Source organism: Akebia trifoliata, chromosome 16, assembly GCF_017979445.1.
Source record: "Akebia trifoliata isolate Shusen 1 chromosome 16, ASM1797944v1, whole genome shotgun sequence".
Taxonomy (NCBI): Eukaryota; Viridiplantae; Streptophyta; class Magnoliopsida; order Ranunculales; family Lardizabalaceae; genus Akebia; species Akebia trifoliata.
Genome location: NC_141390.1, coordinates 16,821,986 through 16,846,121, shown reverse-complemented (window position 1 = coordinate 16,846,121; position 24,136 = coordinate 16,821,986). Strand labels below are relative to the sequence as shown.

Below are 24,136 nucleotides of genomic sequence, written 5' to 3'. Positions count from 1 at the left end.
AAACTGAGTTCAATTATCTCTAATGCAATATTTCCTATCAAACTAGGGGCATTTTGTTCTCAAGCTTGATCAATTTCAATCCTAAAGAATAATGGTAACCCCAAATCTAAGGTTATCCTCTTGATAGCAATTTTTTGAAAATCCCTAAGGTTGAAAGGAAGTTAAAATATTGGCCTGAGATTCATAAATTTTTTTGAAAAACTCCTGAGGTTCAAACAAAAACGTTTCTAATCTCACATTTGGCTTTGCCCACAGAATAGTTCATCACCCTTTCACCTAGAATAGGTAGAGTATGACATTAAATCTTTCTCAGATTTTGCTCAGACCCTGTTGAGCAAAATCTGCTCAAACCTTACTAAGATTTTTCTCATATTTTGCTCAGACCTTGCTGAGATTTTTCTCAGATTTTGCTCAGATCCCACTGAAATTTTTCTCAGATTTTGCTCAAACCTTACTGTGATTTTATTCTCAAATTTTGCTCAAATCCTGTTGAGATTTTTCTCAAATCCTGCTAAGATTTTTTCATATTTTTCTTAGACCCTGCTGAGATTTTTTCTCAGATTTTGATCTGACCTTGTTGAGATTTTTTCTTAGATTTTGCTCAGACCCTGCTGAGATTGTTCTAAGACCCTATTTAAATTTTTTCTCAGATTTTACTCAGACCTCACTGAGATTTTTCTCAGATTTGGCTCAGACCTTGCTGAGATAAGTTAACTGTCAATCGAAATTGCATCAGATTAAAAGCGATAGCACTGAATTCCAAACAAGATCCACGACCTTTTAAACACTTAAAAACTTCACATCAATAATAAACAAGAGCACTATAGGGGTTTTCCAATGTCGAGCTAGTGTCATCATCAACGAAATCGTTTAAATCACTTGTCCATGAGCTAACGTCACCATCAGTGAAATCATTGAAACCACTGGTCCATGAGCTAGCGTCATCATCAGCGAAATCGTTTAAACAACTTGCCCATGAGTCTCTCTTTGAATTGTGTTCTATTACACTCGCCAAGGATTCTTGAAAGTTCTTAAACCTCCTCTTTTCTTCTTCAGGTCTATAAATCCTTCCATATTTCTCCTTCCATTGTTGAAAGAGCACGGCGGCTTGTTCTTCTGATACAACCTTATCTAGCCCATAACTGACAATGGAAAACCTACTAGGACGAATGCCGACTGTGGGTTCCATGTTACTTGTGTGTATCCCAACTCGATCATTGACTAGCTGCAACAATAGAACAATATATGTAAGTTTTGCAAGACTACTACTGAACATGACCAATCATTCATGTTCAAAGAGATTTTCAACTTTTTTTTTTTTTGGGTACTAAAATAACATGTCCATTTTTTTCTACAATGGGCTTTATGAGTAAATAGGCCAATGGGTGGTTCCAATCCAAGGTCAAAATACTTACTTTTTTCATAAAACAGCTAGGATGGTAGGTTTCAATAGTTAGGCCTCCAAAATACATTTTTTTAAATAAACAATGCACGAGCTAAAACCGCTAAAGAATATTTTTTTCTTTTTGAAAATATACCTTGTTGGGCAAAGCGCAGGCATCAGTGATGGTGATGCTCTTCATGTTCCGGGTTTCCCAGTCTTCGGCCGTAACAGTAAGGGTACCATTGGCATTGATATCAAATTTAATTACCACACCACTCATTCTGGAAGAAGACCAATTAAAACAAAAGCTACCAATAAATTTGTTATCCCTTGCGAATTTTTCCTCACCCTGAAGGACATTTATCTCAATACTAGTCAAATCATCTTCACTTACCCCGAACAACTCCGATCTGGAGAAGGGCAGCTTTGTGTTCCTCGGAATAATTTTGGTCATAGTACCATCCGAGGCCTCTAGACCAAGAGATAACGGTGTCATGTCTAAGGGAACAATATCGCTGGAATTTCCAACCAGGAGACCGGCCTGAAATTTGAATAAATTTAGGAATACAATTAGAATAATAATTAATGTTCTATTACGTAATAAAACTAGATGTAATTGCCACAACAATAATTATGAACCCACTTCTGTCTAGTTTAATTAAAAAATTATGTAAGATTTTATCTCAATGGATGATGACTAAGACATGAATGAGAAAAAATAACAAGGATAAAAGAACTAACTGGAAGTGCGGCCTCACGAGCAGCAACTTCGGGAATGACACTGACGTTGGGATCTATTCCAATCATTTTCTTCACAACTTCCTGAACAATTGGTACATATGAAGATCCATCAACAGGTATCACCTCATCAAAGCCATTGCAGAAGAACATTGCATCCCTCGAGACACTTTTAATTGGGGTTCTTAACCTACAAAACATAATCCCAAATATACAAATAATAAGTCCCAGAGGACTTTCGGATGAGCAATAGAATGTCATAGTTACGATAGCAAACTTGAAAAAGAGTAGACCCACCACATCGTATTTGTTAGAACCAAAGATGACAGCTCCATCTTGACTTTCTCAGTTGTCTCAGCGAGACACTGAAGAAATTGTTCATCCTCCAAAATATAGATGTCTCCATCTTTATTGATGTTTGATGCAAGCCAATCGACGATTCTCTCTTTTAGTTGGAGCTGCTTAAATGTTATTCAGTCACAAGAAGTCAAAACAAAATCACATTAACATTCCAAAAACAGTTGGTTGTAAATAAAATGGAAGCAAATTATTCCAACCTTATCAAACGCATCACCACCCAAATGTGTATCTCTGAATGAAGAAAGCACCTTAAAAACATCTCCAGCCTCGAGAACAACAACTACAATAAAGAGGCAAGCAAATATTTAAAACAGCAGGAAACAAAAATTTGATCACAGCCATCATTTCCACATTCCAGACACTCAACTCCTTATGCTATGCCTTAACATTTGTAAGGAATAGCCAGTTGGAAAGTTGGAAAATCTTTATAATGACCTTCACAACCTCTAAAATACTTTTATCAAGTGTTTAAGACCTTAAATGTAGAGGACTCCCAAATACACCTCTTAAAATCATTACATTCATTAACTTCACAATCAAAATATGAGATCGCAAAACCTAAACAGGAAACAACATATAATTGTATAAAGAACCATGTTGAAGCAGCATACTTTAATTATGTACAATACACCATATCAACCTAGCCTGCCTTCAAGATTTTACAGCCTATATTACCCCATCCTTTTAAAGCTACTTTTAAACTTGGTAACAGTGTTGGTATCATTACCAATATACTTAAATATCTTGCAATTTCCCAAGATTCCTAAAGTATTTAAAACATACTAGAAACCCAAGGTGATCAATTTCGAGAGTTCAAAGTTTAAAATATCCATTAAATGATGTGAATTCTCCAAAGTTCTATGCATAGTTGTATACTTTATAAACTACTACAGTACCATATGTAAAATATAAAATGATACTTCTCTTTCTATTCCGCATGAACTCATGAAAATAGCTTAAGATATTTATGTCTATAAAACAAAAGGAAGTCAATTTGACATGGGTTTAGACATATAAAACAAGAACCAACAGCTAGACCAGTGAGGGGCGCTTTTTGAAGGATTTAAAAAGAAGAGAGGTATGTCAAAAATGACGTGGATGAAAGTAGTTAGGAAATATATGAAGCCACATTTTTTACTGAAAATATGGCTTGGAATTCAGAGTTAAGTACAAAAACAGGATTCCAGTTGCCGACACATATTTGGGACAAGGCATTTTGATTGGTTGGCTGAAATTATATACAAGATCCAATTTGTCAATTCACAAGATTTTCCTAATAAACTAGAAGTAAAATAAGGTTAAAAAATTGCCAAAAACCATGCCAATGTTCTCATGAAGAAATTTGATTATGTATCTAAAAATATCTATCTATTCATTCGCCAATTTAAATAACAAAACCTAAAACAAATAGAACACTAGAGAAGATAAGACATTTCCCTGCAAAAATAAGGAGGCAACTTCCACTCTAGTATTCAAAATCTTTACTTTTATAGTGAGAAAAGGCGGAGTAAAGCGGTTCGACATCAAAATTTATAAGACCAAAAATACCCCCACAATTGCGTTTATCCTTACTATTTTTTTTTATATGGATAAGCTGGACTTGAATCCATGACCACAAAGTTGCTTTGTAATGTATTAAACCAAGTGGGCTATAGGTCTAAAGCACATTTATCTTTACTATTAGTGTCATTTTGTCAAAAGGAATAAAATTATACCACGACTCTTATAATCACATTTGTTAGTATTCAAAAAAAAAAAACCTTTATCATGTCTCTTCATAATCCTCTTAATTAATATTTTAAATTATAAAAGGTCCTCACAATTGCACAATCCCTATAACCAATTAATAAATTTTCTAAAAATAAATATCCATCTTTAAAATCATTTTAATTAATATTAGAAACAGCAAAAAAAAAAAAAAATCCTTCCAATATATAAATGATAAAATATGATTATATATTTGAAAATTTTATCAATGTCTAATATAGAAAACAACACATGACATAGAATTGAATGCATTTGGTGAAGCATCATTTATTGGCCTTTCAAAATCATTCGGTAATCATGGGTACACTCATAAGCAGAAAGGTGGAAAAAACCCCATTGTACAGAAAGGCCACACAACATCCAAGTTTACAGTTTTGCTCATTATAATCACAAGCAATTCATGTCCTATATGAAAGCTATATATCATATGAAGTATTAACTTAGTTAACCACTAACTCTTTAACTACAAAGAAAGGCCTTAGATCATATGGTAAGGATTGTTAAAATAATGAAATTTTGTTTGTGATCAATCGAAAGAATGGCTAAAATTTGGATAGGCAAGAGAAATGCTCATGCATGCCACATTTGCAGCATTATCATCATCCCAAGTGGTAATTTACTTACAAGTTTTGTCATAATATAGTATCACTTCAGTAGAGGCGAAATCTCGGATGGCGTCGATTCCTTGAGATTTACCCCTAACAATCGATCTTCATGATTCTTGATGTACTAAATAAATAATGATCAAAAATCACACAGAAAAATAATCAAAGAGATAAAAAAGAGAGAGAAAACAAGAAGCAAGATTTGTTTACGAGATTCGTCCCAAAATTGAACTACGTCCCTGGGCTTCGAAGAGCCATTCCACTATTCTTTAGCCCATTACAAGATTTACAAGCCCCTAACCTCCTCTCCAGTTTCTTTCTCCTCTGCACCCCCTCTCTTCTACCTATTCGTTCTCTTTATATAGATAGAGAGACAAACCCTAAAATAAAAGTCAAATCAAATCAAAATTCTGTGCAAAATCTATCCTTATCTAGAAATAGATATTCTCTAGTCAATTAAGAACTTCTGTTTCTGGGTAAGATTACAATCTTAACTAAAAATCTAATCAAGGATATATCAATGCCTCGAGATATGCATTAATTATCGTGTGATCGGTCATCAGTATTCATCTTATTTACGCCACGTGTCCAATACTAATTTTACCCTTTACAGTTAGCCCCCTTCTCGTCAGTGAAGATTGGTGAGGCCGAGATCCACTTACGAGAATATTATACTACTCTCATGTCTACACTTTGCTCTATGAAAATATTGCTCCCTACTCTTTCTTTAAAGAAACGATGGTTCCTTAGAACCTTGTGGTTACTCAGGATGTCTTGGTTATTCAGCCTTCATCCTCCCACTATAAAGCTGTCACTCAGGACATTAGCCATTCAAGACCCTTAAGCCACTAAAGGCTACTCTTTCACGTAAGATAATTCTATCTACCCTACTTTGCTCTACCTACACAGTCCTTCTCTGCTCTACCTGCACAGTCTGCTCTGCTTTACCTGCACAGTCTACTTTAATCTACTTGTACAGTCATACTCTACTTGCACAGTCTGCACTACTCTACTCTACCTGCATAGGATAGAGCAAGGTCACGCCCAACTCTACACTCTACCCATCAGGTTAGAGTAGAGTCACGAAGACTTTGCAACCCCAATGAAACCAAGCAGTCTTGCCCAACTCTATGATTTGCCCATCATGTCAGAGTAGAGTCGCGAAGGATTTGCAACCCCAATGGAACCAAGCAGTCATGCCCAACTTGCGACTTTGCAACCCCAAAAGAACCAAGCAGTCACGCCCAACTTTGTGCTTTGCCTGCCATGTCAAAATAGAGACGCAAAGACTTTGCAACCCCAAAGGAGCCAAGTTGTCGCGCCAAATCCTGTGTTCTGCCCATCAAGTTATAGTAGAGTTGTGAAGACCTTGCAACCTACTGCTTATTTTATACCTTCATGTTGTGCACAAACCAATCATCATACCTTTCACATAGTTATGCTAGAATACCTTGGTAGTATCAATAGCACTACCTTTACCTTCTTTTTTTTTTGATCGATACTACCTTTACCTTTTTACCTTCTGTATTTACTTTTTTCTCTTGATGTTGACGCAACACCATATTTAGAGTTTTGTAATCTGCACATTTTTTTCTCTCGTGCATCTTCCAATGGTTGTTACTCCAGAACAACTCTAGCTTATCACCTTGTACAACCGATCGTCTCCACCGTAGCGACACAATTAAATAGATATTTGCGATTTCCTGATGTGCCACTACTTTTGATTTGATTAAACCCATACCGATCAAAGGGTTAATCAACCAAATAAAAAATCAATAGGGTGCCTAAAATCCCCCCACCATTCATCGATCCACCTTACCTTGTGGTTTTCGTAAGTTTTCTTCATTCGATCCCACAAACGGCGCCAATTTGTAAAGGCAAAATCTAGGATGGGGTCAGTTCCTCATGAGTGTTCTTCATTCAATCCCACAAGCCCCTAGAGCCTCCTGTCCACTTTTTTCTCTTCCCCCCCCCCCCCTCTTCTATCTATTCGTTCTCTTTATAAAGATAAGCAGACAAACCCTAAAAGAAAAGACAAATTAAATCAAGATTCTCTACAAAATCTATCATTATCTAGAAATAGATATTCACAAGTCAATTAAGAGACTTTCTGTTTCTGGGTAAGATTACAATCTTAACCAAAAATTTAATTAGGGATATATCAATGCCTCGAGATATGCATTAATTATCATGTGATCGGTCGTCAATATTCGTCTTATTTACGCCACGTGTCCAACACCGATTTTACCCTTTACAACTTCCTATATGTGTAATACATATGAATATATGCAAGTGGTACCATTCATAGTCACCAAAGTCGTCGACTTTTTCAAAAAATCGTGTTTAAATTGCGATTTTAAAGACTGGAGATTAAATCACGACTTTTTGAAAAAGTCATGATGTAAACAAAAAAATGTGAATTTTTTTTATTTTATTGAGTAAGCTATTTTAAAAGGTGTTTTTCAAAAACCATTTATTCTTAAGTTTAAAATAGGATTTGATGATATAAATGATAACATCACTTAGTAGAAAAAAATATATAGTCTTTACACTCTTTCGATTTTTTCCTGATTTTTTCTCAATTTTTTTTTTCGATTTTTTCGATTTTTTCAATTTTTTTCAACTTTTTCCCTTGCCGACTTATTCTCGAACCTCGACTTGGTGACTATGGTACCAATAAGAGCATTAATCAACTTAATGTTGGACGAGTCAACCTCGTGTTGGGAGACAGATATGCCACAGGACAAGTCATGCTCAAGAATTGTCTAGATACCTAAAACATCCTAATACTATATTGTTAAGATGAAAAATCATGGGTTAAAACACTTGATGTTACGAAAAGTCTCAACTATAATATATGTAAAAACTCATACTATGCAAATATTAACAAAACTAAAAGGAAATTTACAATAATTTCTTCTTATTTTTTTGGTTAAAAATGCATAATGAACTCAAGTGGAGATAATAATAAAAAAACTACAACAAAATGGCATGGTGAAGTACGTAAAAGGATCCAAGACCACCAAGATCTAAATGCTTAACTATAGCATCTGCAACTACGAATTAGTCACTTTTTTTTTTTTACAGATGTAGGTGTGGAGTTGGGGGGGATTTGATCTCAACTCTGTGGTATTACCACACAAACTTTTCCATCTTAGTATCTCACCTAAGTGGCACCTTCAAATTTCCTTACCATTGATATAGAACAACAAAAATTTGTTCTACAAACAAATAATAGGATAATAAAATCACTCAACCTTAGTTAGATATCACCCCTTTAAGAAAAATCATATTTTGAAGTAGGTATATCACATTCTCACTAAACATTTCTATATTACACAAAAACTATGAATTTCTTTATCCACCAAAAAATTCTCATATTTAAAAAATGAAGATTACACATGTTTACTGAACTAATTAATTTAATCCTACTTCAAATTAAAAAAAAATCCTGCAAGTTTTTCAAGATTACCTAGCATCACAATTGCAAATAAGTGAGACAATGCTCTTGAGGCGAGGCGTACACCTTGAAGTGATATGACTACATTCGAATTGACTCTAGGATTCGCAATCTAAAGAACTCTCTAACATCCATTCTTTTAGTCACCCTAGTGTACCACTTTAGCACATAGAAAAAACTTGTAACATTGAGGTCACCACTTATGCATCAAGGAAGGCCAATTAATTGGGTATATCGTCCAATTCCTCCCAAAAATTTATCCTTATAACTACTATTTGTGTAGCATAAAAGCCCGTAAAAACCCACGATGATATAGAATACATTGCTCTCGATTTTCTAGAGAAAATGAACCATAAAAAAGGTAAAGACGAGAGAATTTTCATGGCTGAATCAATGTATCCAGATCTGACCGAGTTGACTCAGTTTGACCGACTCAGTTCAAATTGTCTGAGTCAACTCGATTTGACCAGCCTGGTTCGGGTTGACCCAGTTGGGTCCATACTCAACCCAATTTTGATTTTAGTCCTATGTGTTTAGTTTATTTTAGTCTTAGGTTATTAGAAGTTGTTTAGTTAGTTTATATTTCAACTTTGGGAAGTTTCTATTTTTTGTCTAGTTACTATTTTTTTAGTCTCTAATTTGTTTTAGGTTTCCATTTTTTTCCAAATTCATTGTTATTATTTAAGCCACAATTAGAAGTGCTTAGAAGTGTTCAAATTGAGTTTTAATAGGTTTAGAAAGTCAGTATTATGTTACAGAAAAGTTAGGAAAGTTACATTTTAGTATTTTAGAATGTTTTTAAGTTGTTATGATGAAGTTATCAATATAAAGAGTTTCAAAACGAAATTCAGTCAATTAGAAATATATCAATTTAACAAAAAAAATTCTCTTAATTACTTTTTAGTTTTATGTTTTATTTTCTTTCAAATTATTGCTTGTCTATCAATTGAATTTATTGATCAAATTGATTGTATGTGTTCTATTGAACACAATCTTTTAATTCCTTTCTAATTTATTGATTCACACGCTTCCGCTACATCATATGAATATTGGTCAATAGCATGCTTAAACTCCACTGAAACCATAAGATACCCATTGACGACTATATCACCTCAATGGCCTTCTTATCCCACCTCCTCAATAGTCCCCTAGCTGAGCCTAGAACAAGAAGATCACAATAATCAAATATCCTTCCAAGATGCACAGATTTCTAATACAAAGTCAACAAGGCTAACTTGGTTTCCTTTAGTGCCCCCAAATGAACACCCCACTACTTGATTGAACTTTTGAGAATGACTACACCCTATTACCCAGGCCTTGCAATACTCCAAGCACATATCTTCAGCTTCATTGGGTACATTTGTTATTATTTCCTCAAGCGAAGATTCAAAGAAACAATCACCCCTTTGCAGCTTGACGAGAAGTTGGGCAACTCAGGTCACCGTCGGAGCCAAAGTTTCTTTTTCTTTTTGATTGGTAAGGTTTCTTAGAGGAACTTAAATTGAAACTTGAATTTTGAACAATATTTACTCAAGAAAATCTATAGACTATTTTATTCTTTCTGCCTATTTCATGACCCTTTCACCAATATATTGACCTCTTAACAAAAACTAGGACACAAAAAGTCTACTCCAATGTAATCAAAGCGAACGCTTTGGTGCATCTTAGGTGGGGCACACAAAAGATGCCTTAATACATGTGAAGTGAGGCAGTAAGTGAGATGCACCATGGCACATGCCTAGGATGTGCTTCAATCAACGCGCCATGCATACACCTTGGTTGCGCCTCAGTCAAGGCGTACTCCTCACAAAAATTGAACAAAATAAATGTATTTTATTTAACTAAGATACCAATGGATTTCATTGTATAGTTTTTATATACAAAAAAATTATTTGAAATACAATTTTTTACCATTAAAATGTTGAATTTTAGATCTTGTTATTTTTATTTAATCCAAGACCATCAATGCTTCGTCAACATAGGCCCAATAGGGGTATAAGATTGGTTTAAGGTAGAGTACACCTCTTTAGGGCTAGCTTAGGACTTAAACACGCCCATCACAAATCCACCTATTGCCAACCCTAGTTGTATTGTTGTAGTAGCAACACCAAATGTTGCTACTTCTTCAATTCTTTTTGTCCTCCTTTCTTTGTACTTCTTGATGCACAAAATTGCAGGATGATACATGTGTGCACATAATAGGTTTGACCAAGCTAACAACAATATTCTAAGCACCTCATAGGATAACCAAAGAATAAGGTTAAAAAGATGAAAATCTAAAGCCTAAACGATTAAGTGGCAAAAGGTAAACACAAAATTTTGCAAAATTGTGTTGTGATTAAATTTAGGGGTATCGAATAGTGTTACGTCTGCTGGAAGGAGGGTTTGAAGGTTGTCGATTAGGGTGTGGGTTATAGATCTAATTTTTAAAGGAGTTTGGATAGGTTTTATAAGCAGTACAACAGGTTTAGGTACCTTCTTGTGGCCCAAGAAGAGCTTGGTAGGCTGTTGATGATTTTGGGGAAGTTTTTAGGTAAGTTTGGGTGGTCTAGATATGGTGCGATTAGGTTGAGATGGGAGAACGAGTATTAGGGAAGAAGAAGGTTTGAACAATACAAATGGTGCTAGAATTTATTACAACTACCTTCCAAGATGCCAAGATGGTATTGAGTGTTGATTTCTCATAAATAAACAAAAAACAAGAGAAACGTAGAAGAAGGTGATAGTTTTGTCTAGGAATCACACCAAAATTTCAATGGCACCACACCACGTAGCTTCCAATCATTAGAGAACCTCAAAACTAGTAAATTTTGAAATGCTAACTTAGCTAAGTTGGTAAAACGTGTTGAGTGATTCAAACCCCCTTAAACCCAACTTCACTAACCATTAACACTTTACCTAACAAATTAAAAAAAGTAAAACACTAAAACTTTTCTTATTTCATTGAGTTCTTCAATAATAAAAGGTTTACAATCTATTTATCAAGAGAAAAGAAACGTTATTGTAAAAGGATTCAAACTATCTAAATTTATCTACCAAGTATCCTAGTTAAATATTAGTGAATTCAATTTTATTATAACTAAATAACTAAGTAGTCGAATTAAATATTAGTGAATCAAATTTAATTATAACTTAATAACTAAATAGTGTAATTAAATATTGATAATTAAGAGTACGCTTGCCAGTATTCCTAACTATAGTATGTCTCTCTTCTCTATCCCTCATAGTGTGGAAGTTAAGATGAATAAGATTTGTAGGAACTTTTTCTAGCGTGATAAGGAAAACAATAGAAAATACCATATGATGGGTTGGAGGAAGATTTGCCTGTCAAAAATTAGAGGGGGTTTGCTCAGAAGTTTTGCTATGATGAATTATGCTTTATTGTCCAAATGGTTGTAGAGATTTGGTGAAGAAGAGGATAGCTTGTGAAGAGAAGTGGTGGCTAATAAATTAAGGTAACAAGAGTGGGGTTGGGAAACAAAAGAAGTGAAAGGAGCATATGGTTGTGGGGTTTGGAAAGGTATTTTTCGTCGCTTACCCTCGTTTCGAAAGAAAATGAAGTTTAAGGTGGGAAGGGGTAATAGGGTTCCCTTTTAGGAAGATAGATGATGTGGAGATATTGCGTTCAGGGGACTTTTTTTGGATCTTTTTGCGATGACAAACAAAAAGGGTATGACTATAGAGAACTTTTTGGTAGGCGATGGTTTGGAAAGAACGTGGGATTTTGACTTTAGGAAAGACTTTAATGATTGGGAATTGAGTAACATGGAGCACTTGTTGGAGCTAGTTGAAATGAGAACTTCTCTTGTCGAGAACGTAGATCATAGGGTTCGGGAGGGTATGAGAGGGAAATTTTTCCATGTGTCCAATGTATATGGCTGGATTATCAATTTCAAACTCCACCTTTCCCGCCAACATGATTTGGGGCACAACTATTCCCTCCAAAATTTCGATTTTTCTATGGCAAGCTTCTTTGGGGATTAACCATTTTGGACCAACTTATCAAAAGAGGTTTTCAAACGCCAAATTGTTTTATTTTGTGTATGGGAGATGAAGAGACAATAGAGCATCTCTTGCATTGTGGGTTGGCGTATCGATTGTGGTCTCATTACCTTAGTCTTTTTGGTTTGGAGGGTTGCTTACCATACACCATTTGGGAGCTTTTAGATTTGTGGCTATTTTGGGGCACCTCTCTTCGTCGTTCAAAGCGAATCCTTTGGAGTTTTTTGCCTTTTGCTATTTGATGTTTGTTGGAGTATATAATGCAGGACAGTGAGGGGAGAAAGTAAAATTTGGAGAATTAGGAAATTTGGTTTAAGATTGGGTTAAGGATTTGAACTAGGATGGGGTAAATCCAAAAGTTAAAAAAAAATTAAAATAATTTCGCATTAACGATGGGATAGATGAAAAGGGTTAAAGGTCAAGGTTTATAGAGTAATGATTAAAGGTTAAAAGAATGGAGAAAGGATTAAGAGTTGAGACTTGTAGGTTGCAAGAATCAAGAAAGGTGTTTCAAGAATCAAAGAAATCAAGAATCAATAATTCAAGATTTCTTGAAAAGTCAAGCAAACAAAATTTGTGTTGGGTTCTTGAAAGGATTAGAATGTTCTTAATGGTGTTTCTTAATCTCTCACAAATAAACAAAAAAAGATATAGGATAAGAAGAAAATTAAAAAAAAAAAAAAAAAACATGATATTTACTTTGGAATCACCCCAATGATTTCCATGGCATCAACCACATTGAATGCGCCAACATTCAAAAGAAAACAGAAACTTCTGTAATTTGTTTGTTCCATTCATTCTCTCTCAATAAACCCTAATACTATCTATAAATAAGGAAAATCAACCACGAGTCTTAATAAAACTAAAATACCTAATTTTCGTAACTTTCTCTCTCTTAAATTTTCTACCTTAATAAACTTAAATAAAACACATCATAAAGTTATCAAATTGCCTCTAAATATTATACTAAGACTATGGGCCAAAAAAATATGAAAATAAACCAAAAAAACATAAAAATAAAGCCTTAAAACAATCCAAAAAACAACTCAAAATAAAGCCCTTAAAGAGTTTAAGGGGATTTTCTTTGAAGATTTTGTAGCTCGTTGGGATTGTAATTTGGGAGACTAGTTGTTTCTCTTTAATGGTTTCCTTGATTTTCTTGGTTTTTCCTCTTTTGATGAGTTTGAAATACTGGGACATCTCGTCCTTTTTTCTAATAAATTTTTTACTATGAAAAAAATAAATAAATAACTAAAGTAGTTAGAAGTAAATACTTCAACTAATATCAAAGAGAATGTAGAGTCTTAGATTTTACACTCTCTTTACACAAAAATTCATATTCCCCACTCAATATGAATTACAAGCAAAAACCCCAAATCATAATTTTCTAAGGTTGGCTTCTCAAAAGTTTAATTTTCTTAAAAAATCCATTGCTGATATCAACTATTACATGAGGAATTATAAGTTAGGTTTTTTTTAATATTTTTAAATTAAAAATAATAGTCTATCTTGTTAGGTGTTTGCAGGATCGATTATGTCTCCTGAATCTCATACCTACAAATGATAAAAACCAAAAGCAATGTTTTATTTAGGTTCTAGTTCTACGGCATTCGACCTGAGGATTGAAAACCAAGGCTCCAAAAATGGGAAAGGATTCTATCCGATATAAGGATAAGGTAGGTACCGATCAAAAAAAGATAAGGTAGGTGCCTCCTTTCTCGACTTAATACCTTAGACAAGTATTAAGCTAACCTATGTCTTTATAACTATTTCATCAAGCATCACCGCTTTCTTTATTTCAATGAGTTGGTAGCCAAAGATTACTTGATGACTTGAAGAACGGGGATAACAATTTATATGACATCCATTCCATTCCAAGAAAGAGATTCAAGAGCTGTCGATCCCTTATAGACCTTTATTTGTCTCCCTCCAAACTAGAAGCAAGCGATTATCCATTACTTCTTCAGGCTGGTGGAGGTGCATCGACAATGACTCCGCTTCATAGGATCAATGAACTCATTTGCAGCACAACACTGACCTTGTTTTCCTTGAAATCAATCAAAATGGACGAAAATATGACTTTCCGATGAAAGCGAACTCCAAGTATGATTTTGTATATCAATGATAAAATATTGAGCAATCTAGGGGATAGAGATACGGCCCTTTGCAAGTTTGAAATGTGGACACTACAACCCTAGTTCCCATGTAAGGGCTCAGCCATGTCCATAACAAAGAACAGTCTGGATTAGAACGAATACAATTACGAAACCAAAACGAAATATCATGCCTAACATTCACCAATTTGGATACATCAACAAAATCTGCCAAGAATGGAGGCTCTCCACCTGATACGAGGGAATGCAAGGGATTTGGATCTACAATATATTTTTCCCGATTTTCTAACAAGAAATTGCTTCAAGCACTCCTATGCCCAGCTGCATTATCTAGACTTGATTTCTTCTAGGGCATCCTAAATCGATTCTTCCCCATACTTCAATGAGCTTGAATATTGAGATTCCAATAGACCCATCAGCATATAGCACCACTCTTACGGCTAATTTGTTGGAGGCGAACAACCATCAACACTACTAAAGGTCTAATAAAAAAGATGATTGAGATTCCAATAGAACCATCAGCATATAAAACTTGCACTCATCAGTAAAAATCTTAATCATGATACAATCCAATTGTTGATCATGTATTCATCTCAAATAATTTATGTAATGGAGCCCTTTAGAAACCCCTAATTTAGAATCAATGTTGAATGAGCAATTTTTACACATTGAACCAAAAGCATATACTAACCACAAATAGAAAATAGGTTTTCTTGTTCAACACTTGATTCCCTTAGTTTTATTTTTCTGAACAAAAGCCATATGTCTCCAACAACTTGCTACAAGACCATGTACAATGTTCTAGATCAACAAAAGCAAAATGTATTCATCAAAAAGGACCAAAAGCTATCAAAATTATAGCACATTAAACATCTCCCTCAAAAAACGTTTCCAGAAAAATGACCTAGAAGAGAAATTATACCAAGTGTTCCGATTTCAAACCCTTGTACACACCTCAAGTCAAAGGATGAGAACATAAACTAGGCTAACCAACAAGAACAATCCCACGTCACTTCTACATCTAAACCCACATAACAATCCTTAACTACCAAGTCCTTCATAACAAAAATTTCCAAAGCCTAAGTCCTTCCAAAACACTTTACTAATATACAAACCAACTCCAACACACCCAATAATTCAGAAATGGACCTCAAAACCCCCATCTACTTTCATGGTTGCTATTAGCCTATTACAATCTCAACCCCTACTCCCTATTACAATACTTATTATAAATGAATTTTCTCCAATGGCTTTCAAGAACTTCTCAAACAATCAAAATAAAACACATGATTTCTAGTGCTTGAGAGTTAACTCATTATTTCTATTTTATTTTTGACAGAAAAGATAAGAGGGTGTAGGCAGCGCTTTGATCCCAATTATGTGGTATTACCACTCACAAACTTTACCAACTCTCCAAGTTGGCACCTTCAAACCTTGCTCACTGTGATTATATATACGTTCACATAGCTATGTTACGCACATGTCTTACAATGTGCAATGTACCCATATCAATAATATATGATACAAATTCCAATACCAATCACCAAATGAATACTTCTATACTAAAGTTTTTTCATTTATTTTTGTACTATAAGTTGTTTTCTTGCCTTGACCACAATACTGTCTAAATGTATATTATTACAAGTATTATTGTATAAAATAAATAATAAAAAAACACAATTTGCACCCCTAAAAGTTTCATTTCATTATTGGTGTGATGTGAATTTAAAAAGTAATTCTTAGCTCTCTTTTTTTAAAATAAAATAAAAGAAAAATAAAGCACAATGTCAGAATATTGGATGGGATACCTATATCCAGGGGCGGAGCTAGTAAGGAGCTGGTGGGGGCAATTGCCCCCACAGAACTTTGAGACACTCCTATATTTTCAACTAATTACATGCCCCATTTGTCTCCACTCCCTCACCTCTCTCCCCATTTGCCCCCACACCCTCATCTCCCTCCAATTTTTGCCCCCACTCCCTCACCTCCCTCCATTCAAGTTCTTCAACTATTCAACTAATCATAGTTTGCCCCCACTACAAGAAAATCCTGGCTCCGCCCCTGCCTATATCTAGATTTCAAGAAACAAGTAGTAGTATCCCCACTTATGATAAGAATGTCATTATCAGTATGTGTGTCTAGGCATCTTGGCCTTCCAATCAAAAAAGTAGTATTTAGTCCTACTACTCTACCCTCACATGAACGTCTCCTTGCATCCTTTCTAACTTAGTAACCCAACCAAAAGAAACACTAATTTCTTGAAGATGAAGCTAGAATCTATCATTTTACATTTAACTTAAGAAAATTATTCTTTTGTCCAATTAGAAACATGGTTTATATCTTGTCTTGGGTAAAAACAGAGAAGATGGAGAATGCAAAACAAGAAAAGCATATAAGAAAGCACACACTTTTATGCATATGGTATCAAATAAACATGCAAAAATATGATGATCATGCATGCCTTTGCAATTAGCGGCTTTGTCTTTTGGATAGCTTTTGGCAGCATCGCCAATATCTTTCGTTGGACATCCAAGGAGAGTGAATAATCCTACCGATGCATCCAAACATACCCCCCATTGATGTCCCCTAGTAGTTGGTCTGTAACATATGGTTCGACCTTTAACGCAATTCGGGTCAAGAGGATCCTTCCAATGCATTAGAAGATGGTCTTGAGGGGTAGCATCATCAACCAAAATCTCCATTAGGGCAGATTGATTCACCCCAACACCAGAATTTTGAGGTATGGTTATTTTATCGTCTTCAACCTGCAGAGTAAGGTATTACATACAAATGTAAATATCCAAATCAAACTCTACCAAGATATGATGTATAGTTGTCAGAATAATTTCTCTTTATAAACATCAGAAATTATCTGTATTTAAATAACAGAGTTTAAACCATAAAAGAATTAGAGATGTGCTGACGAACCTGATTTTGCTGGTAATATTCCTGAGCCAACTTCAAATCCGAGTCGATCAATGGGATAAGACTTCTGTTGAAACTCGGACTTTTTATATAATTTCTTTGAGAACCAACTCGAGATGCCAAACGGACTAAGGAGAGAGATTTTCCACCAAGGATGGTAAACATGGCCATTAGATTTCAAAGAAAAAATTCTAGGGTTTTAGGCATTAAGTTAGGTTCGTAGAGCCTGGTTACTGAGAGACGATATTTGATAATTTAATCGGCCAAACCAGGCAAATAAATATAAAACAGACAATAAATAGAAAGTGAAACAGAGTTTTTGACAGACAAATTAAGACTTGTAACTTCGTCTTCTTCTTTAAGACTTGTAACTTCGTCTTGTTCTTTAAGACTTATATAAAAGGCTGCGTGATTGTAGTTTTTAGGGATTACGATACTACCAATTAAACGTTAATTGTAAAAACATGTAATTACGATACCACCCCTTAGCAATTTACTCCGTACACCCCCTTACTCACCTTCCCCTTTTACGGATTTAAAGCCTAAAAAACCCTACCCAAAAATCCTACAAACGTTCAAATCCAAAATTTGTATGTGTGTGGCATAGATGAAGGTGAGTTAAATGTGTAATTATAATATTACCCATTTAACTTCGTAAATTCTACGCAAAAATCCTACAAAAGTTCAAAGTCATTAGTGGGGGATCCATTTGTGTGCGTGTAGGAACACTACCAAAAATCCTACAAAGTTCCAATCCTCTTTTTTTTTTTTTTTTTTTGAGCGGGCGGGGGGAGAGTATAAATTAAGGTGGTGTTTGTTTCCGCTTCAAAACACGGATTTCATTGCGTTTGCGGTGAAAAGCTGTATTTCAATCGGAAATCACCGTTTGGTAAAACCTGCATTATGAAATTGCGTTTTAATTGTTTTATTATTTTGTAAATAAACATTGTTGGTATAATTTGGTATAAATCGATATTTGCTATAATTTGGTATAAATTAAGTGTTTGATGAATGAAGGTGATTTTTTTTTATCATGCTTTTATTTTTTTCACTGTTTTTTTTTTTAATTATTTTATTATTTTGTAAATAAATAATGTCAAAAAATTAAAAAACTTTGATTTTATCAAAATATCATTTGCACCAAAAAAAATTTCCAAAATTTCTAGTTTGTTTGGTATGTCTTTACTGAATCCTCGGCATTTATTTGGTAGGCGTATACGGAAATAAATTTAACATGGGATTTATGTGAAAATTGGTTTAATATGACAACATGAAATGTTACGAATTATTTTTGGCATTTAAATATTGAAATAGCAATGTAGAAGTCGGTAAGTACCTAACAAAAGTGAATTAAACTTTTTGGTAGGAATGTAGTCAACAATATTAGAATTCTCTTTGCTCCTTATTTTTTGACTAGTGATTATGTATTCCTATTTTTTTCGTTTTTTTGTAGATATCTTATTTATCTCCGGATGTCACACATTATTTGCTAATGTTGTAGGAGTATAAATTAAGTGTATGATAAATGGAAGTGAGTTAAATATGTAACTATGATACTACCCTTTAGTAATTTACTCAGTTCACCCACCTCCTTACTCACCTTCCTCTCTTACGAATTTGAAGCATGATAAATCCGACCCAAAAATCCTATAAAAGTTCAAATCTGTTTGTGGGGGATTCATTTGTGTATATGAGTGGTTGGGAGGGGTATAAATTAAGGGCCTGATTGATTCAGCTGTCAGCTTTTGCTGTCAGAATCTGCTGTCAGAATCTGCTGCTAGAATCTGCTGTCAGAATCTGAAACACTGAAAAGCTTGCTTGATAGAGCTTTCTAAAAGTGCTGTGCTGTCAGAATCTGCTGTCAGAATCTGGAAATTACTGCTTGATACAGCTTCAAGAATTTGCTGTATTAGGGTAAAATGACCAAAATACCCTTAATGTTGATAATGCACCCAGAATACATTAAAAATTACCAGAATACTCCTATAATTATATAATTACACTAAATATATATAAATATAATACAATTATATAAAAATTAAAATAATAATTATTTTAATTTTAAAATGTCTATAAAAATTTACAAAAAAATTTATAATTCTATAGAAATTTCGGCAGCATCTCCTCTTAAAAATGGACATATGAAATTTTCCTGATAAACAAAATACCTGCATAATATGCAATCCAAAATTCACATTGTACATAACACATCCACATTACATCGTATATACATAACACATCCACATAACATCTAATATACATTCTGACATCATTGAAACATAATAACCATAGTTAATATAATAAGTAAAACTGAAATAAATAAAAACATGAAAAATATACATCCAACAAATGCATACAAAAGATATTTTTCATTCTTCTTATTTGACTCCGTTACTTTATCTTGAGGAACATTATCATTGATAATGTCAACTTCATCTACCCACAGAAAAGACCCTGCATGTCTCTATAAAGTAAAATAACACATAAATTAATATCAATGTCACCAAATATAAATATGCACCCAACATTAATATCAATATCATATTACCTGCCAAGATGGACACCTATAAAACATCCTCCCATAATTTTCTTTTGTTTTAGCTGTGACTAATGTCATCACTCGACCACATGAACAACATGGTGGATACGTATAGTTTGCCATCAATGCTATTCATCATACACAAAGACAATAAATAAATAAGCATAGAATCTTCGAAATATACTTAAAAACAGTATAATCTTTATTCCAACATCGTTTAATAGTATTTATAATTACAATACGAAATAAAAAAATAGAATACATTGAAAATGTATCAATGATTGCCAGTAAAAATGGCATCAGCTATTAAATCCCTATGTATTTTCATTATTTGTTGACTCTGACGACCTACTAATGTGGGAACTGGATACTCTTGATTAGCGATACCTTCTTCTTCCACTCCCGTAGATCTTTCTTCCACTCTCGTAGATCCTTCTTCCTCGAATAGAGCAAATTCTTCATCGACAATCGCTTGTTTTCTGATAAAATTATGCAATGCCATACAAGCAACAACAATGTTTCGTTGTTTGTCCAAATTATATGAACGCATCAACTTCAAAATTGGCCATTTTACTTTCAAAACCCCAAAAGTTCGTTCGATCACGTTCCGAAGTGATGAATGTAAATGATTGAATAGCTCATTTCGACCATTTGCCCGTGATCTTCTATAGTCTTGTAGATGGTATCGAACACCTCGATAAGGCGCGAGAAAACCATCCATGAGTGGGTACCCAGCGTCTACCAAATAGTATTTACCTAATATACAAACAAAAATCAATAATTTCTAGGATTGAATATAAACAGATATAATTGACAAACTTTTAAATATATACCTGGTGGAGGATATGGAAAATTTAAACTGGGAGTATTCACTGTCTCAAGGAAGACACGTGAATCATTAGCCGACCCTTCCCAACCAACCACCACATGAGTGAACAACATGTCAAACGAACATGTTGCCATTACATTTTGTGTGAGTCCCTTATGTCCTCGATATCGTATTTGTTCTGCAATTGGTACAAATGCACTAACATGCGTCCCGTCTATCGCTCCAATACAATCCTACATATTTTTAAGGTATATTAATATATAAACATTAATAAAACAAATATTTTTCAAATATATATATATATATATATATATATATATATATAATTACCTTAAAATATGGCCAAAAACGAGGATTGTTACGGATGTGCGAAGAGACTTCATTGAGGTCGGGAGGCACAATTAAGGACATTGACAAGTTCACAATAGCCAAAAGAACTTTGTTGAAATACTTGCTAACTGTTTGAGGTGAGTGATCGAAATGATTTGCAATTAATCTTTGACCTTGATTATGTCCTATTACCAATAAGAACATCGCTAGTTGTTCTTGAATAGTAACGTAACGTCCCATCTCCAATAGACCTTGATCTTTCAAAATACTACATAGATTTAGAAATACGTGTCGCTCCATTCTAAATAGTGTATGACACGTCGCACGATTATCATCTAGTGTTTCCCGCACAAAGTCAATCCCCTTTAACTGACTATTACTATGTGGCTCCCTATATAAGAAATTATCGCAATAAAATAATGAACCTAAGACGCCTCCTGTAGTGGCCATACGTAAACCTCTTGACTCAACAGTATTGGTGGTATCACCATTTGAATCGATGGTATCAGTCGTATCATCTGAATCGATGGTAATCGTGGTATCAATTGTATCATCTGAATCCATATGACCTGCTTATAAATCCATATTAGTCTTATATATCCATCTAACCAAAAATATTAATCACAATATCCATCCAATAACAAATAAAATATCAAATATCCATCAACAAAAAATATATTGACCAAACTTCATAGTATATTACACCATAACACATCCAAAAAGTAACCAATGTATATTGCACCTTATAAGTGCATCATAAAACCCACATAAAATATTAAAGTAACATATAAACATGTCTAAACATTTTTTCCAGTCATAAAATCAGACATCTCATCCTCCAGCCACCCAAGACGAACCTCTGCTGATCGTAACGCACAAAATATTTCTCTGAATTGTTTGTTCTTGCCAAACATCTTCAATGCAAAACGATAAAGATCACTCTTGGGGGTTAAATCTGGTAGTTCATCTAAGAGAGACACCGACTCTTGAATACTGCCATTCTTAATATTAGTGGGATTGGTAGCAGCATATGTCTGAACATGAACTGCATCTGCAAGCTTTTCCAATGATTGGCCAATTTGCATTGCAGTAGTCTTCTTCTGCCTACGACCATGAGGTGGTAGATGATCACCACTTCTACGTCGAGCAGGGTATGTGGGTAGGGGTACAGTATGACTAGCATCATCCTCAAACTCATTATCAGCATCAGGAGTCAAGTCGAAAGGTGTGTCAGACTCTGGAGGTTGGGTTGCCATAACATCTACATCATCCGCATCAAGATTCTCATTCTGAGGTGTTGATGCAGATGGCATTGTACCAGATGCAGGTGACCACATGCGGCTACCAGTGGCATATGTACCTCCAAAAATGAAATCCAATTGTTTCGCAAACTTCAGAGGTTCCTTTCGGAATATTACATCTTTTGGATGATGCTATAAAAAATATAAACCCTATGTTACATAAAGAAACAAAAATCTTAAAATAAATAAAAGGTCAAATTATCAAAAAAAAATACCTCCAACCACCCATCCCACCACTCATCACTTGCATCTAATATGCCAGTCTCAATATCATAAGAGACGCCTGTATTCGTGCAAACCTTATTCCAACGTCCCCAAATGCCTTTTTGTCTATCCCATTTGTTCTTCATTTGCCCTCTATCGTAAAAAACATTTGTTCTTTTGTTAAACTCCTTAACCAAGAAATCATAACCGGTCTTGTCAAGTACTTTATGCGGTCTCCTCCCCTTCTTAACTAAGTCATAACAGATCTCGACCCAAACTTCATGTTGTTTGGGTGTCCAATCTGCTTTCCCACTCTTTGAATTGTTATCTTCCATCTGCCAATGGTAATAACAAGAGTAGCGCATAGAATGGCACATGTCATATTCTATTTCAATAATATAACATGATTCATTGGTTGAACAATAATTGTTGTGTGTGTGTGCGTGTGTAAGTTAAAGAAAAAAATATATATTAACTTTTGCACAGTGTATAATCAAAGAGAGAAACCAGGAGGCAATGTCAGGTTACCATATAGATAGCCGGAAGAACGCACAGTTCTCAGTCCCACGGTGAGGGAGCCCTGTGTTCTCGATCTTTGACTGTACAACGTACAGTAATTGTTGTGTGTGTGTGTGTAAGTTAAAGAAAAACATATATAAATTTTTGAACCATTGTATACTATTTGGGTAGGTAGTGTGTTGGAGATTCACATTTTGGGATATGGGAATAATGAGTTAATTGATCGAGTCTTCATTATATCACAAATAATTCATTCGTGAAAAACTGAAAATCCTATTAGTTCAGGCTTTAATGCCTACAACGTCAGCCCTAAAGATGAAATGAACTAGTTTTTTCTATAGCACAGTTTGACATAAGGAGAGAACATACCAATTATGACAACAATCACCCCAGACTTACCATTGAATGCAATCGACTATACATTCAACTGGTTTAAAACACACAAAATTTCAACTCAATACGTATTTCAAATTATATGTTACGTACATGAAAACAGATACATGTGTTGTGGGCTGATTAACAAAACATGTGTCGTCCAACACAACCCCAGACACATACACAATGAGAAAATAAAAAATTAATAATAAACATTCAGCTATTTTAAGTAAAATAAAATTTATCAGAGAATAGGAAAAACAAAAGTTGCAATTGAATTTTTCCATCCCAAATGTGTGAATGTCTTAAAATGATTTGATTTTGCAAATGTTTCTAAAATATTCTCCATGTCAAACAGTAGTTGAAATATCATTACAAAAAGGGTAAGCAAAACATTCAAGAATAGCAGCTCCACCCATCAATATCAAACGTGTTGGGAGCAATGCATTGTCACAAGTTTGAGAAGCATGCAAGGAACAACTAAGAAAATTTCATAAATAAAGTGAACCCCCTTAAGCTATAATTTGGATAAATAGCTGGAAATTATAAATATAAACCTAGTACCTTAAAAAAATAACTGCGAAAATAAAATAAAAAAGAAATATTTTTCCTATGCAAATTATACAAGCATAGAACACCTATATCTAAAAGGAATATAGTAGGACCTATCCACTCTGCCTGTAT

General features: G+C 34.3%; 2 protein-coding genes across 2 annotated transcripts; both read right to left on the bottom strand.

The window, feature by feature from the left end:
* Positions 1 to 710: 710 nt before the first annotated feature.
* Positions 711 to 17,747, bottom strand: LOC147382663 (chaperone protein dnaK-like). Its single transcript, XM_086428015.1, has 7 exons — positions 17,359 to 17,747; positions 16,892 to 17,195; positions 2,680 to 2,762; positions 2,420 to 2,580; positions 2,126 to 2,312; positions 1,539 to 1,925; positions 711 to 1,225 (listed from the first exon to the last, which is right to left on the bottom strand). The coding sequence occupies exons 1-7, from the start codon at positions 17,524 to 17,526 to the stop codon at positions 803 to 805; spliced, it is 1,713 nt and encodes a 570-aa protein (XP_086284141.1). The 5' UTR covers positions 17,527 to 17,747; the 3' UTR covers positions 711 to 802.
* Positions 17,748 to 21,850: 4,103 nt separating this feature from the next.
* On the bottom strand, positions 21,851 to 23,374 carry LOC147382662 (L10-interacting MYB domain-containing protein-like). The gene is made up of 2 exons (XM_086427211.1): positions 22,570 to 23,374; positions 21,851 to 22,486 (listed from the first exon to the last, which is right to left on the bottom strand). Exons 1-2 carry the CDS (start codon positions 22,933 to 22,935, stop codon positions 21,851 to 21,853), a joined length of 1,002 nt encoding a protein of 333 aa, XP_086283337.1. The 5' UTR covers positions 22,936 to 23,374.
* Between the last annotated feature and the right edge of the window lie 762 nt (positions 23,375 to 24,136).

Bases quoted from the DNA above. Each gene is read 5' to 3' on its own strand.
- LOC147382663 (XM_086428015.1), bottom strand. From the start codon at position 17,526: ATGGCCATGTTTACCATCCTTGGTGGAAAATCTCTCTCCTTAGTCCGT. The intron at 2,581-2,679 runs GTTGGAATAATT...ACATTTAAGCAG, and splicing joins GTGGTGATGCGTTTGATAAG to CTCCAACTAAAAGAGAGAAT. The intron at 2,313-2,419 runs GTGGGTCTACTC...TATGTTTTGTAG, and splicing joins GTTCTAACAAATACGATGTG to GTTAAGAACCCCAATTAAAA.
- LOC147382662 (XM_086427211.1), bottom strand. From the start codon at position 22,935: ATGTGCCATTCTATGCGCTACTCTTGTTATTACCATTGGCAGATGGAA. The intron at 22,487-22,569 runs GTATTTTTTTTT...TATTTTTTATAG, and splicing joins GGTGGGATGGGTGGTTGGAG to CATCATCCAAAAGATGTAAT.